The 15,079-nt window shown below is 34.2% G+C and overlaps 1 protein-coding gene across 5 annotated transcripts in view; it reads left to right on the top strand.

Moving 5' to 3' along the window:
• LOC127844593 (TOX high mobility group box family member 4-B-like) overlaps window positions 1-15,079 on the top strand; it is a 98,254-nt gene that overhangs the window by 25,278 nt on the left and 57,897 nt on the right. For 2 of the 5 annotated variants that reach the window (XM_052374977.1, XM_052374978.1), the window contains exon 1: window positions 12,290-12,439. The exons of the other annotated variants lie outside the window; for them this stretch is intronic. In XM_052374977.1, coding sequence (XP_052230937.1) covers window positions 12,422-12,439 — 18 coding nt within the window. In that variant the 5' untranslated portion in view covers window positions 12,290-12,421. Of the gene's footprint in view, window positions 1-12,289; window positions 12,440-15,079 lie in introns of those variants that run through there. 5 annotated transcript variants of the gene reach the window in all.

The raw sequence follows: 15,079 nt of genomic DNA on the forward strand, positions 1-15,079 counted from the left end.
CTGCTCTGTTGTTGAAGATTAAAAAGTTTCATCTTTACCATTAAAGTCGTCTTAAATAACAAGGTAGACCGTGTTCTGATCATCTTAGATTAATACTTTTTGTTTCCGTCTGATTGTAAAAATAAAGAAACCAGTCTGTACACTGTCTAACAGTCGGGCCGAATGTTGAAAATGCGGCATGCTCCCGGTCTCATATAGAATAAGGGAGATCACTGCGCAGGAAAGTGCACGTATTTTAGCTTGATTGCTCCGCAAATAGCACTGACAATGTTATCGCGTGTCAACATCCGGTTTTGTAAAACTTAATCACTGCTTTAGTTTAATACAATGTATTTTTGTATACCTGGACGCGACTTTTAAAAAACTTGTTGTCCACGGACAACTTAATTGAAAAATGTCAGTTGCCCAGACAAGCAAATGTACGACTCGGGCAACTCGGACATTTGATTTCGCCACCCCTGCTAATATGGGACGACACTTTAAGCACATGCATTATGCCCATTTTTTTCAAAACACGACACATTTGATAAACTGCTCCAGTTCATTTTAACAGCAGTAATGTACATGAGGTAGCGTGTGACGAAGAAGAAAGTTTATTGAGTTCTCATTTGAATATAATGATATGATGGTATAAGGGTCTTTATTTAACTATGCTAAAATAATTATCAAAGACCCTAGATGCAAACTCGTCAATTATTGAATTAAATGGATTATTTATGGATTTTACAAGATTATTAAAGTTAAGATACTAGTTCGAACGTGTTTTGTTTTTTGTTTGTACTTTTGTTGTTCCCTGTTCTCAAAGAAATGGTTTTAACATGGGCGCCTTTGATGCATCGGATCACACACGGCATACCCATAACAGAATATAAGAAACACGTTTTGTGCGTCCTTAAATTCGTCGTCCGAAGTCGGAAATCGTATTGCCCTGTAAATAAAGTCAAATAAAGTGTCAGTCGCTGCAATTTGTTGTTTACTCGTCGAAATTGTGAAGGTCGTCGATGGTTAGCTTTTATAATGTTGCGCGCCGCGGCCATTTTGTGCACGTTACCTCTCGGTGTCTTGTACTTACCCACCTAGGGAAGCAGGGTATGTTTTAACTGGGTTTTAACCGATCGGTATAACTAGCCAAATTTTATACAAACGCTTACCGACCAGTAACCAACATGTTACCGACTTTTAACCGCCGGTATGTGGTTAACCGCCGGTTTAACTGTTTATACAATCGGGTGCTGGAGTCCTGGAGTATGACTGCCACTTAGACAACGCGGCCATCCGTGATCATACTATGCAGGACGTATTTTATACTTCATATAAGCAATCCTCGTAGTTTCACAAAATATAACGACAACAACAGAACGCTCCAAATTATTTAATTGTTTTGTGTTGCAACGCTTTATAATTTTCAGGTTTTTAAATAGTCAAAAGATGCATACAATGCATATTTTAGATCATGGTAAATGCTCAGTATAACTGTTTCCTCACAAATCAATATAACTAAAACAAAAATTTGGGAATCTGAAAAAACTTTTTTAATTTTGTCAATTTACTCAAACGTGAAAAGGCTGTTTTCATTGGAGCGTCGCTTTGGGAAAACAGGGCTAAATGCATGTGCATTCAGTATCGTCTCAGATATGCCTGTGCAGTTTGCAGAGGCTAAGCTGGGGCCACACTTACCGCCTACACTGGGTTTTCGTTTGGTCAAGATTCTTAATTGGTAAGGCATGCAACAAAACTACAAACAACTATATGTTTGTAGTTGTTTATTTGAATAAAACTCATGGGTTGGAAATGAGCATTTATTTCTATGTAAGTTTATGAAGTTTGCTTTCAATTTTTATGCCCCCAGTAGGGTGGCATATAGCAGTTGAACTGGTCCGTCAGTCAGTATGTCAGTCAGTCTGTCCGTCCGTCTGATTAAAACTTTTAACATTGGCCATAACTTTTTCAATATTCAAGATAGCAACTTGATATTTGGCATGCATGTGCATCTCATGAAGTTGCACATTTTGAGTGGTGGAAGTTCAAAGTCAAGGTCATCCTTCAAGGTCAAAGGTAATCTTTTTTTTTTTAATTCTCAAAGCGGCACCTCATGAAGCTGCACATTTTGAGTGGTGGAAGTTCAGGGTCAAGGTCATCCTTCAAGGTCAAAGGTAAAAAAATAAATTAAAAAAATTTCAAAGTGGCGCAATAGGGGGCATTGTGTTTCTGACAACACAACTCTTGTTTGTGCATACATTAGGAAAAGCAATCTTGCAATACAAATACTATGCACTATGATACCGTTTTGTTAGGACAAGGCATTTTTAAATCTATTGGCTTAACTGTTGAAATGAATATTTAGTTGGTATCATCTCAAAAAGGACTATTATAATTGGTAACATGATTTCTTGGAGCCCATACTGTACATGTATATGATACATGTTATCGTATTGAAAAGTGTTTTCATCATGCTGTGCAGTAATGCACATGAAGAAATTAAACATAAATACACAGGCCTTTTTCTGCCTATCTCACAGGTCTGTTAGTCGAACCCATTCCCAATGCCAAATATGGATGTTTTTTGCCAATCATCAAAAAAAATCCCAATTTCCGAACGAAATAATCGAAGCCGAAAAATGCATTTCCCCGTAGGTACCGTGTTTTAAAAAATCCGGCGGCGTGCCAATGGGAATTCCGCGTAGAACGTCATCGAATTGAGTGTTTCATAATGCAATTATGCAATCTTGACACTTCAGACAAAATGGCGGCCGCTCGTGTTAATGCATTTCTTAAGACACATTTACAGTCATTTGGTCAGAATTAGCTTTTAAATATTGAAGTGCTGGATTATTCAGCACTCTTGGTGAGCTATTGTGATCGCCTGTCGTCCGTCGTGCGTTGTACGTCCGTCGTCAACATTTGCCTTGTGAACACTCTAGAGGCCACATTTATTGGCATATCTTTATGAAACTTGGTCACAACATTTGTCCCAATGATACCTCGACCGAGTTCGAAACTGGGTCATGCTGGGTCAAAAACTAGGTCACTAGGTAAAAAAAAAACCAAACCTTGTGAACACTGTAGAAGTCACATTTGATGCCCAATCTTCATGTAACTTTGTCAAAATGTTTGTCTTAATGACATGTTGGTTGAGTTCAAAAATGGTTTCGGTCCATTGAAAAACATGGCCGCCAGGGGGCAAGGCAGTATTCCTTATTTGGCTATAGAGAAACCTTGTGAACACTCTAGAAGTCACAATTTTTGCCAAATCATCATGAAACTTGGTCAAAACATTGGTTTCATTGATATCTCGGACGAGTTCGAAAATGGTCCAGATCGGTGAAAAAACATGGCCGCCAGGGGGCGGGGCAGTTTTCTCCATTTTTGGTCCAATCTTCATGAAATTTGGTCAGAACATTTGTTTCTTTGATACGACGGTTGAGTTTGAAAATGGTTCGGATCGGTATAAAAACATTTCCGCCAGGGGGCAGGGCAGTTTTGCTTATATGGCTATAGTTAAACCTTGTTAACACTCTAGGAGTCACATTTATTGTCCAATCTTCATGAAACTTGGTCTGAACATTTGTTTTTATGATAGCTAGTCTGAAAATGTTTTTGGTCTGTTGAAAAATATGGCCGCCAGGGGGCGGGGCAGCTTTGCTTATATGGCTATTGTGAAATCTTCTTAACACTCTAGAAGTAACATTTATAGCCCAATCTTCATGGAACATGGTCCGAAGATTTGTTGTATTGATAGTTTGGCTGAGTTCGAAAATGGTTACGGTATGTTGAAAAACATGGCCGCCAGGGTAGCGGCAGTTTTCATAATATGACTATATTAAACCATGTTAACACTCTAGTTGTAATGCGGATGTTGGTGCACAATGATGATGATGATGATGATGATGATGATGATGATGATGATGATGACGATGACGATGATGATGATGATGATGATACTGGTAATGGATTCAGAAACATTAACCACAACCCAAATATCTAATTATAATTATTGCATTACTCAAATTAATTATTGCCATTACTTATGATTGTTATCTATATCTTTGCAGAAATTTAACATAGTGGTAAAACCAATAAAAAAACAAGAAGTGTTACATATGAATCTTATTTGACTTTTCATTCACTTATCCTATGATACTCTCTATAAAACTCATTTATACCTGTGCTTGCATTGTTGCCAGGTGGTAATTCAGGGAATAATCTACATGTGCGTCCCGCGTCTATGACGCACAAATATCGAAATAGACGCATCGTTTTGAAATATGTGCGTCCACTCGGACGCATTGCTGAACTGTATCCGTTAATGCATACGCGAATCACGATAAGTACGAACCATCTTGTGTACGAGTCAAGAGTGTAGCAATGAACGCTGAGTTTAACCGAATGATGCTTGAAGACTCCAACAAGTCTTTTGATTGGCTCTAGTCAAGCCGCTGCTGTATAATACGAACCAATTAGAATCGACCTTTTAAATAGAATGGGTTATGATATTTTCTAGAGTCCCCGGATGAAAACCTGCTTTAACTTTGTGTAACTTAGTCATAAATAATACAGAAAAAATGCCTCCGAAATAAGGTGTTGAAGCTAAATCCAAAACAAACAAATCAAAACTTTAATAACGGTAGGTCAACGGCTCGCAATTCGGACGTAAACAATAATATTATCAAGCTCGCAATTAGGATGTTAACAATAATATTATCATCGATTTGATTCAAGTTGAAATGTTGTAACAGGTTACATTCATGTAACAGATAATGTTAAAGCCTTTGTGAAGGCAAACAAGATAGTGATAACTCTGATTTTTTTTTTTTTTTCAACAAGTTTTTGAGATAATTAAAAGTTTAATGCAAGTATAGTTATTGAGCTAGTGTGATTTAGACATATTTTCTTCATTACTTGGTATCTTGCAAAATTTGGGACCCATTCTTTTTCAAGGTGGACTCATTAATTTTGGCCTGGGACTCATTGGTCTAAAATCTGCGAGTTCAGGGACCCATAGATAGTAAATTCTAGGTTATTCCCTGGTAATTGTGTAACACTCCTGGAAATTGACCCCAATTAAATGGGCACTTTCATCAAATACCTTTGTGTTGATGTCAGATGGAAACCATTCATAAGATAGATAAGACATTACAACTTGCAATGTTTTACCCCTACAATTTTCAGTTAGTCAGTAGTTTGTGTGTGATTATGAAAGATTTGTGATTTTAGCAGGTTTTATTTTTGTTTCAATTGGAAATATCAATGCAAGGTGAGTCCTAAAATTGTTCCAGTTGTTTAAAAACAATTTGTCAAAAATGTGAACAATTTGGTAGTAAAAAAACCAAAAACTTATCACATCTTTTAAGAAGCAGAAACAGCTGTTTGAAGAAAAGTTGGTTTGCATTTATTTTTGCAAAAATAATGTATTTATGCTACAGATTTTTTGTGCATTTAAATTACAAATAGTTTGATAGTTGTTTTGATATGATACATTTTCAAATATTCTCATACTCATATACTTTTTTATAACTGACTTTGATATATGATAACAATTCAACATATTTTGTTTAATTATGTAAAAACTATTTTACAAAAACACAATCTCTTGAACAAATATGGTTGTTTTCAGTATCTAAAAGTGTTCTTGCTAAACAGATTGTAAACAGTCATCCCCTATAAGATGCTGAGATGCTTATCTCATGATCTCAAATTTGGAGAACAATTTGTTGAATATGTACTTCCATTTCCTTTTGCTGATGCTCATTATTAAATTACTGTCCTCATATTACTTTTATCCAAAATAATAGCTTTGTCGCAACGGGTAACAAATATCTATTTTAAAATTTAAACACATACACAAAACTACTGATAACGCATATATAGTTTATATCTGCCGAAACAGGAAACCTTTTCTTTTCACAAAACAACGTTAACAACCCTTGTTTCCTGGATACAACGGTTGAGTTCAAAAATGGTTTTGATCCATCTAGTAACATGACCGCCAGGGGGGGGGGGGGGAGGTCATTTTCCTTATATTTAGATACTGAAAGAGCCTGTGAACACTCTAAAAGTCACATTTTTTGGCCAATGACATCATGAAACTTGGTCAAAACATTGGTTTTATTGATATGTCGGATGAGTTTGAAAATGGTCGTGACCAGTGAAAAAACATTGCTGCCAGGGGATGGGGCAGTTTTCTCTATATGTTTGTAAGAAGCATTTTCCTTATATATATATTTAAAAAAATCTAGGTATCAAAAACATGGCTGCCAGGGTGGGTGGGGTAATTTTCTATATAGGCCTATTATGAATACTTTGGAACACCTTATTTTTAAAGTCAGTCTTGTCATACTAATAACTTAAAATATTTGCTGAAGAGTTTTAATCTTTGTTTCTTTCCATCTAAGTCTCTCAGGTGAGCGACCCAGGGCCCTTTGGGGCCTCTTGTTTTATCATATACATACTTAAGTTAGCAGTGGACAATGACTGTTGCATGGTAAAAAAACAGTTTAATTCTTTCTTATCGTTTTTGGGCAATGCCTATGTATGAAAACATTAGATTTAATAACAAAAAATCAGAAAAGTAATTTCCCAAATAATGATTTTGTAGATGAAAAATCTTCCCAATTTGGAAGATTTCGCGACTCGAAAAATCCCAATTTGCTTGGTACTTTTTCCCAAAATAGACAGAAAAAGGCCAGAATACAATGTCCACTTTCCAATTAACTTCATATTTTGCGTACCAAGAAATGTCAAAACAACATTTTTAAAATTAAAAGGAATCTTCTGCAGATTAGACAGAAAGTTGCAATTATACCAGATTAGACAGAAATATGCAATTACATGTATACACAATTCTTTATTAAATGCAAACACAAGGCCAATGGATATGATTATAAACAATAATTTTATAACTTCGGTTTTATGAATTAAAATATAACACCAAAGAAATGTCGGATGGGTCGGGGAATGAACTGAAGGTCACGCAGATATTGTAACATTGAATATACTTTGCCCAAGAAATGGGCCACATAGAAGATTGCATAAAAAATGTATAAAATAATAAAGAATCCTTACAACATAAAAGCATATTGATCAGTTTATAAAGGTTGAAGGTCCTGAAAGAGTTCCACTCTTCTGTGGGTCTCAGATTATGTTGCAGTGTAGCCTGGCTGTTGCAGGTGTGGCTTGATTCTGTCAGCTGCTCCGAAGGATGTGCTTGATTCTCCATGCACAAAGCCACCAGAGAAAGTGCATTCATCCTGCACATGCAGTTAATCAAACACACCTCAATAGGAGAGCAGTTAAATTGACATTTGATAGTTGCTGGATCACTGTTCCTTTTGGACCTTCTTTTGAAGAGTATTCAAGGGGACATTATTGGCACTTGTTCAGCTGTGGTGTTTGGGGAACGTAATAAATCAAAAGTTTTTGAAAAGAAGCAATTCAGAAATGATCTGTAAATAATACTTGCACATTTGACTGCAAATTAGGCACATTACGCATATTTCTTTGAAAACTTTCGATCATGAAGCCAAATATTTTTTGTTTGCTTGCAGCCGTCAATGGCTTATTGTCTTATAACTTGATATTGGTCCATGGCATTTTCACTCTGGTGGCATAAACAGATGAAGTTTGAAATCAAAAGCCATTTTGCATATTTGAAAATTTAAATGCTGTGTTATGTAATTGCATATAAAGTTATATTATGGCATTTTGAAAGTACCAGGCCACGTTTTACCTTTTTTTACAAAATTAAAATGTTGTCTTTATATTATGATCCTTGCAGTAATGTTTAATTTGAGTGAAATTCATTGCATGTCTCTGCATTTAACAATTTTGAATGTCTGTGAAATATGCCATTCTAAGGTCTTTTAAGAAAAATAACATCGTTAAACACAATTCATCTTAGTCAGTGTAATATCATGTTTCAATACAGATTTTCTTTATATGAAGCAACAGTCAGTACTAAATGTCACAACAACGGTTCAGTAATGTTATGTTGATAAATGACAAAATACTTGTATATTGTGTAAGTTTTGTACTAATTTACATGTATCTAATGAATTTCATTCTAAGATCATCTTAATGGTCAAGTCAATTAGACAGATTGACTGGAGCACTCAAAACAACCCAAATGACAGCTCTAAAATCATACTTAAGACCTGTACCTAAATTAATGAACATGTAATGAAATAGCCATTATGCAATGTGTAAGAAGGGCCAGTTATGTTTGTATCATTAAACTGTCAGGTATATTTTATCATCGCACCACATTGGCCTGCATTTGTCAATTACATCTGTCACGGGTTGGCTAATTGACATCTGAACTTTGTATCATAATAAACATTTGGTGTATTGGCCATTTTATATTACAGTGTATAGTCTTTGATGTTTGTCAGTGATTTCATTACATAAATCAATTCATTTTAATTGAAAACAAAAACCTATTGTCAGTTACACTGAAGCCGTGCTTGAGAGTATCACCTGTTTAAATCGGGACTCAGAGTCTCAGGATTGGTAGGATAACCTTCCTCTGAATGAACCACGTTTGCGTCTGTAGACTCGACCGTAGATGAACAGGAATCTTTTACATTAATCCCCAATTTTAATTCAGAATTGTATAAATGCGCGAGAGATAATTAGTACAATTAAGTTATTTGTTTGGGTGATTTTACACAGTAAAATTGTTTCATACTACTAAACAAAAATCCAGTCTAGGCAGCAAGTGTTGCCCCAGACCAGCCTCTTCACACTGCACTGACTAATCTGAGACCCTATTTACGCTCATGCAATACATCTACATGTAAGCCTAGTTTGCCCAGTTTGCAAAGATAGGAGAATGCAATAGTGATAATTATTCTGATTAAGTTACCACATTTTGATTTCATACCAATATGATTGGATGAAAGAGTGCCATATTCAATACTATGTGGGCAAGTTTTCAACACACATGCAAAGGCATAAATATTAGAAACATTTCAAGCACTTTCCTTATGCCATAATTATGAAGGAGCATGATGTAATTTGGCTGTCAACTTGTAAATTCTTTAGAGCAATAGAAGAGTTCTGCACCTAGATATTTGTTTGTACCTTTCTTCTGCTTCTCTTTGTTGGTCCAAAACTAAAATGGCCGACAACCTATAATATTTCCCACTCGGAATGTCTCGATTAATGATATTGACCAATCAGAATGTGTGAGCTGCCCAATAAAAATGTTTGTGATGACCAATCAGAATGTTTAAACAATGAAAGGACTCAATCTCAAACTTTGTATCAACTTATAATATTTACCAATCAGAATGTCTGAATGCATGATACTGACCAATTATAATGTTTGAGTTTTGATTTCAAATGGTTGAATATTTAAGACGAAGAGTCTTAACATTCTTATTAATGTTTACATTCAATTGTCTGCTGTACATTGGTGATGAATTTACAAACACCTTGGTTCTGGACAGTCATTGGTGTGTATTGAAATAAATGGGATTGTCAGCGGCTCTAAATGCCAGTACAATGGTTACTAAGTGGCCCATTGATGGACAGGTTGCATTAAATTTGATGACAGGAGGAATGTAAACTTGAGTAATAAAGAGTTTTGTACTGGTATGGGTCAACAAAGGTTATTGCCTAAAGCACTGGATGGATTAATAGCTTATTTTTATTTCAATTCTTAGTAATATTGTTTGTCCAGAATACGTGCTGTTGAAAAATGAAAGCTCACTGTTTTTAGTCCCTTACCGGTTTCACCAGAGGGGACTTATGGTTTTGTCTCCATTTTGTCTCACACTTTTCTGGATCCTGCGATAACTTTAAAAGTTCTTAATATTTTTTCATGAAACTTGGAACATGGATAGATGGCAATATGAAATTATGCACGTCATTTCATTTCGTTCCTACATCAAAAATTATGGTTTCTATGGCAACAAATAGACTAGAAATACTGCTGAAAATGGTGTTTTTTCTGGATCCTGCGAAAACTTTTAAAGTTCTTAATATTTTTTTCATGAAACTTGAAACATGGATAGATGGCAATATGGACATTATGCACGTCATTTCATTTCGTTCCGACAACTTGAAACATGGATAGATGGCAATATGGACATTATGCACGTCATTTCATTTCGTTCCGACGTCAAAAATTCTGGTTGCGATGGCAACAAATAGACTAGAAATACTGCTGAAAATGGTGGTTTTCTGGATCCTTCAATAACTTTTAAAGTTCTTAATATTTTTTCATGAAACTTGAAACATGGATAGATGGCAATATGGACATTATGCACGTCATTTCATTTTGTTCCTCAATAAAAAAATTTGGTTGCTATGGCAACAAATATATATAAAAAAATCTGGAATTTCTGACAGTGGTGGAGCCGGTAGGGGACTTATATTGCTTGACAATAGTCTTGTTGAATATAAAACTTAAGTACTTAATCTACCTTTTTAAAACCCCCTCTGTAATAAAGAATCACACCCAACCGTTTTGTAAAAAAGAAAGTTAGTACTTAAAGCAATTTTATTATATTTATTCAAATAATTATTCAAATTATCTGTCAAAAGAATTCTGCACGCTCAAACCTAACGTCCTCAACATTGTTAAGCCATTAAAATTTCCTGCACAGAATATGGAACATCTACTGACATATACACGTTTGTTTAAGTTTTTCCAAGATTGTTCAAGCATTCAGAGTCTTTTCAAGTATCCCACAAAGATTGATATCTTCTCTACCAATAACAACAGGTAATGAAAATGATGAATTAATGTTACAATAATTGTACAACAATTAACTGCAATTATCATGAAATTGATTCTTATTACAATTTTATTGTTATGTACTTCGAAATTTTAATAGAAAAGAGGTAATATTTGTGTGCACCTCAAAGTTTTTATTTGGCTTTACATTAAAACACGCTTTCATTTTAGTCAATTAAATTAGATATTTAAAAGTAACAATTTCCTAAATGCAGTTTCAAAAGCCATGAATAATTTTGGTTCCGTTATCTTGCTGTTTTGCTAGATCCCTAAATCTCAATCTCAAAAATGTAATTTTGACACTTGTTTGTTGTTGCATACAGAATTGTATATGTATGTTTAATATTGGTGGATATAAATAGATATCATTCAAAGAACCATTAGCTGAAAGGGTTAATATTGGTGGATATAAATAGATATCATTCAAAGAACCATTAGCTGAAAGGGTTAATATTGGTGGATATAAATAGATATCATTCAAAGAACCATTAGCTGAAAGGGTTAATATTGGTGGATATAAATAGATATCATTCAAAGAACCATTAGCTGAAAGGGTTAATATTGGTGGATATAAATAGATATCATTCAAAGAACCATTAGCTCAACAAGGCAAGGATAGATCTTCTTCAAATTTTCTTTTTTTTTTGTCTAATGAACCACCTTTAATATATTAACAAGAAAGGGAATCTTTACATCGATTTTTCGCTCAATTGGGAAAAGTACCGGTACCAGCCCAATTGGGAAAATTGTGCGCGCAAAAACATGAAATATTGGGAAAATTCGCATTGTGATGTCTTCATATTGGGAAATTGGTGCATTTGATTTTTTGCTCCCAAATACTTTAACATTGATAAATAAATGTTGTCAAGTTCTCAATATTATATTTACTTAGGTTCAAGCCATAGAATTGCATAGTGAAACTAACTATATGTTGCATTTTATTCATTATATATATTTGTTTAGAAACCTTCAATTGAGAAATGTTTTTTTGACAGCAATTGGGAAATGTGTATTTTTTTTTTATTGAGAAAGTGCTGTTTTCCTGTATTTTATAAAGAAGGAAAAAAATCGCTGCTTTAAGTATATGGCATATGCTATTCTAATTAATAAGGGATTATTAAGTTTTAGACAACCTTGCCTTCCATACATCAGGCTGCTTTGACATTAAAGCTTATAATTGTCTTGAGTTTAACTACATGTTGCTGATAGACCTGATATTAAATAAATTACGGATTGTTTACAGGGTTTGTTTTGGCATTGATATTTTCTCAAAGATTTGATATTAGAGAAAGTGTATCTGAAAAACTTAAATCCTGCCAAGATTTCCACATTGCGCTCATTAATAAACCCAATTATTGGCCTACAGCAGTACTGTCAGTAATTATTGCCTGTCAATGGTTTTTCACCTGGCAAAAATTACTAGTTAATTACAGCAAGAACACTAATTCTAGTCACATGACAGATCATGTGATAAGGTTCACCCAGGTGCTTGTTTTTGGACAGCTGCATGGTCTGTATCATTGAGCTGCACTTGACTGTGCAGTTTGTTTTGCCAATTGTGAATGTCGTGTTTTTGATGTTTGGTGTTTGCAACTTTGATTGTCAATTTTTTTGTCAATGTGGGTGATGAATTGAACGAATTGATTAATTATATAGTGTGGTGATTCTGGATGTATTGGAGTTATGTACATTAAAGCAGAGGTAAAGTTAATTTTAATTGACTTAAGTTCCAAATACATACGTATGTTCATAGTATGACAGTATTGATTTAAAACATAATGAAAGTCGATTGTATCCATTTATACAGTAATTATTGAATAACTTTCTTCTAGCTTAAAGCATTGTTGAAAACATTAAAAATAGCATTGAAACGAAGTTTAAAATATATTTATCCCACTTTTACAGCGAATTCAGTTGATTAAAGCCCCATTTATTAAATTTCTGCTATAAAAACACAGCACGAAATGATGTAATTTTTTCGACAAAATGACGTCATAAATCCAGCGAAATTATCCAGTTAAACTAATTTTGTTTAAATAAAAAGGTTGACTGAATAAAAAGTCGGATAAATAGAATAATAACTTAGTGTTGATTATAGATCAGGTTTATCATGCTCGGCACAAATACGAAAAAGCACTAGACAAGGCTCGTGCTTTTTGTTTTCTAAGCCTCGCATGATAAACCTGATCTATAATCAACATTCACCTATTATTGTCTATATATACACATATTTATTTAGCATTCCATTATTATGCTTATTAAAAACGGACAGTCTGCTTTTCATGCTGTTATTTTATCTCATGGTAAATATGTAGCATACATAATAATTATCAAACAGCAACAGTAACATTTGGGTTTTAATTACTCTATGTTCAATCTACATGGTTTGTTACATGCTAGAGAATTGTTAACAACTTGTGGTCCAAGTTTTGTTCCTGAGATAAATATGGATGAAATATTACACAGTTTTTTTTTACCTCATATAACAGACGCCGAATATCGGCGTCTTCCCCCACCAAACAAGGCTGGTTTTTTCCCCTTTCAGAACCAAATTTTTTTTATTTTTATTATTTTCTTTTTAATAGAAAGATGTGTCTCATGATTATAATATCTCAATTCTATTTCAATTTAATATTGCCAAACGTAATAAATTATGAAAAAAACAATGAATATAGTGCAAACATGTACAAATGTATTGTAATAATGAGAGAGTAAGTAAACAAATCCCCCAAAAAGGGGAACGCCGCAAAAATTCACACGCGCACAATTTTTCCCCAAAGTGGAAAATCCGGCATAAAATTTCCCCCACATAAGGGCTAAAGGCCCCTTCCCCCACAACCCCAAAAAACCCCTGTTACATGACTGTGGTTTCTGCCATGCTTTGTATCCAAGTGTTTGATTGTGTGATAGCGGTGCTTGAGAAATCCAATTAAGAGAAAGTACATTAAAATTGACTTTTTTACCCACCTGTCATAAGCATGGTTTGCAGTGATATCTGGTAATTCTAGCATTTAGTATTCTGCATCTTCTAAAGTGTATGATTATTGGTTTTAAACAGTCTATATAATGTATATATATATAACATATAAAGACGACCTTTTTGGTACAAATATTTTTTCCCCCATATTTTCCAAATTAACATGAGCCAATACATGCCATCTTCTGAATGTAAAAAGTAATTTAACTGACATTTTGTAAAAAGAAGAAGCAAACAACTATTTTATTAAAATTATTAGCATTTTTCAGTATTCCAATTTGTGTATTAGTATTTAAAAAAAAGGGTAAATACAAAACAAAACTCCAAATTGAGATGTCTTTTTAAAACGAAATAAATAATCAAGACAGGAACAGTTACCATAATTTCAATGCTGAGTATTTTGAATGCATAAAATAACATAAGTGCTCTTAATGTATTTTACAAAATATGCACTCCTGAAAAATTTACAAAATGTCAGTTACACTAGTCATTACATTCAGTAGACAATAAATGAAATTTAAAAAAAAAGTAAAATTAATTTTATTTCCATATCTATAAGTTTAACTTTTAATAATATAATATGGAGAACAATTTTTTTATCAATTTTAAAGTATTTTTTTGCAAAAAAAACAACACATTGCCAATTTCCCAATTTTGGTCAAAAGTACGCTGTTTTTCCTTTTCCAATTCTCAAAAAATGTGAAAAAAAACACATACTGAGATCAAAAATTGAGAACAAATTTATCAGAAACAAATATGTGTGTTGTCATATGAGAACGAGAAATTGTGCTATTGAACTCTTGTGACTATTGACCACAACACATTACAAATGTTTTTGGTATGTGTTTTTAAGAAGCAAGGTCTTGTGCTTTGCACCTTTCAGTGTGTCGGTCAGAAGTATGGACAGTAGGTCTAGTGCTTTGCACCTTTCAGTGTGTCGGTCAGAAGTATGGACAGTAGGTCTAGTGCTTTGCACCTTTCAGTGTGTCGGTCAGAAGTATGGACAGTAGGTCTAGTGCTTTGCACCTTTCAGTGTGTCGGTCAGAAGTATGGACAGTAGGTCTTGTGCTTTGCACCTTTCAGTGTGTCGGTCAGAAGTATGGACAGTAGGTCTAGTGCTTTGCACCTTTCAGTGTGTCGGTCAGAAGTATGGACAGTAGGTCTTGTGCTTTGCACCTTTCAGTGTGTCGGTCAGAAGTATGGACAGTAGGTCTTGTGCTTTGCACCTTTCAGTGTGTCGGTCAGAAGTATGGACAGTAGGTCCATAAACCTTTTGGTGTTTGAAATTAAGATATCTAGAGAATGGTTTGACTTGTGATCATACAAATTGGTATGATGGTACTTGGTAGGAAAGGATGAAGCCT

The sequence above is a fragment of the Dreissena polymorpha genome, chromosome 9 (assembly GCF_020536995.1).
Source record: "Dreissena polymorpha isolate Duluth1 chromosome 9, UMN_Dpol_1.0, whole genome shotgun sequence".
Classification (NCBI taxonomy): domain Eukaryota; kingdom Metazoa; phylum Mollusca; class Bivalvia; order Myida; family Dreissenidae; genus Dreissena; species Dreissena polymorpha.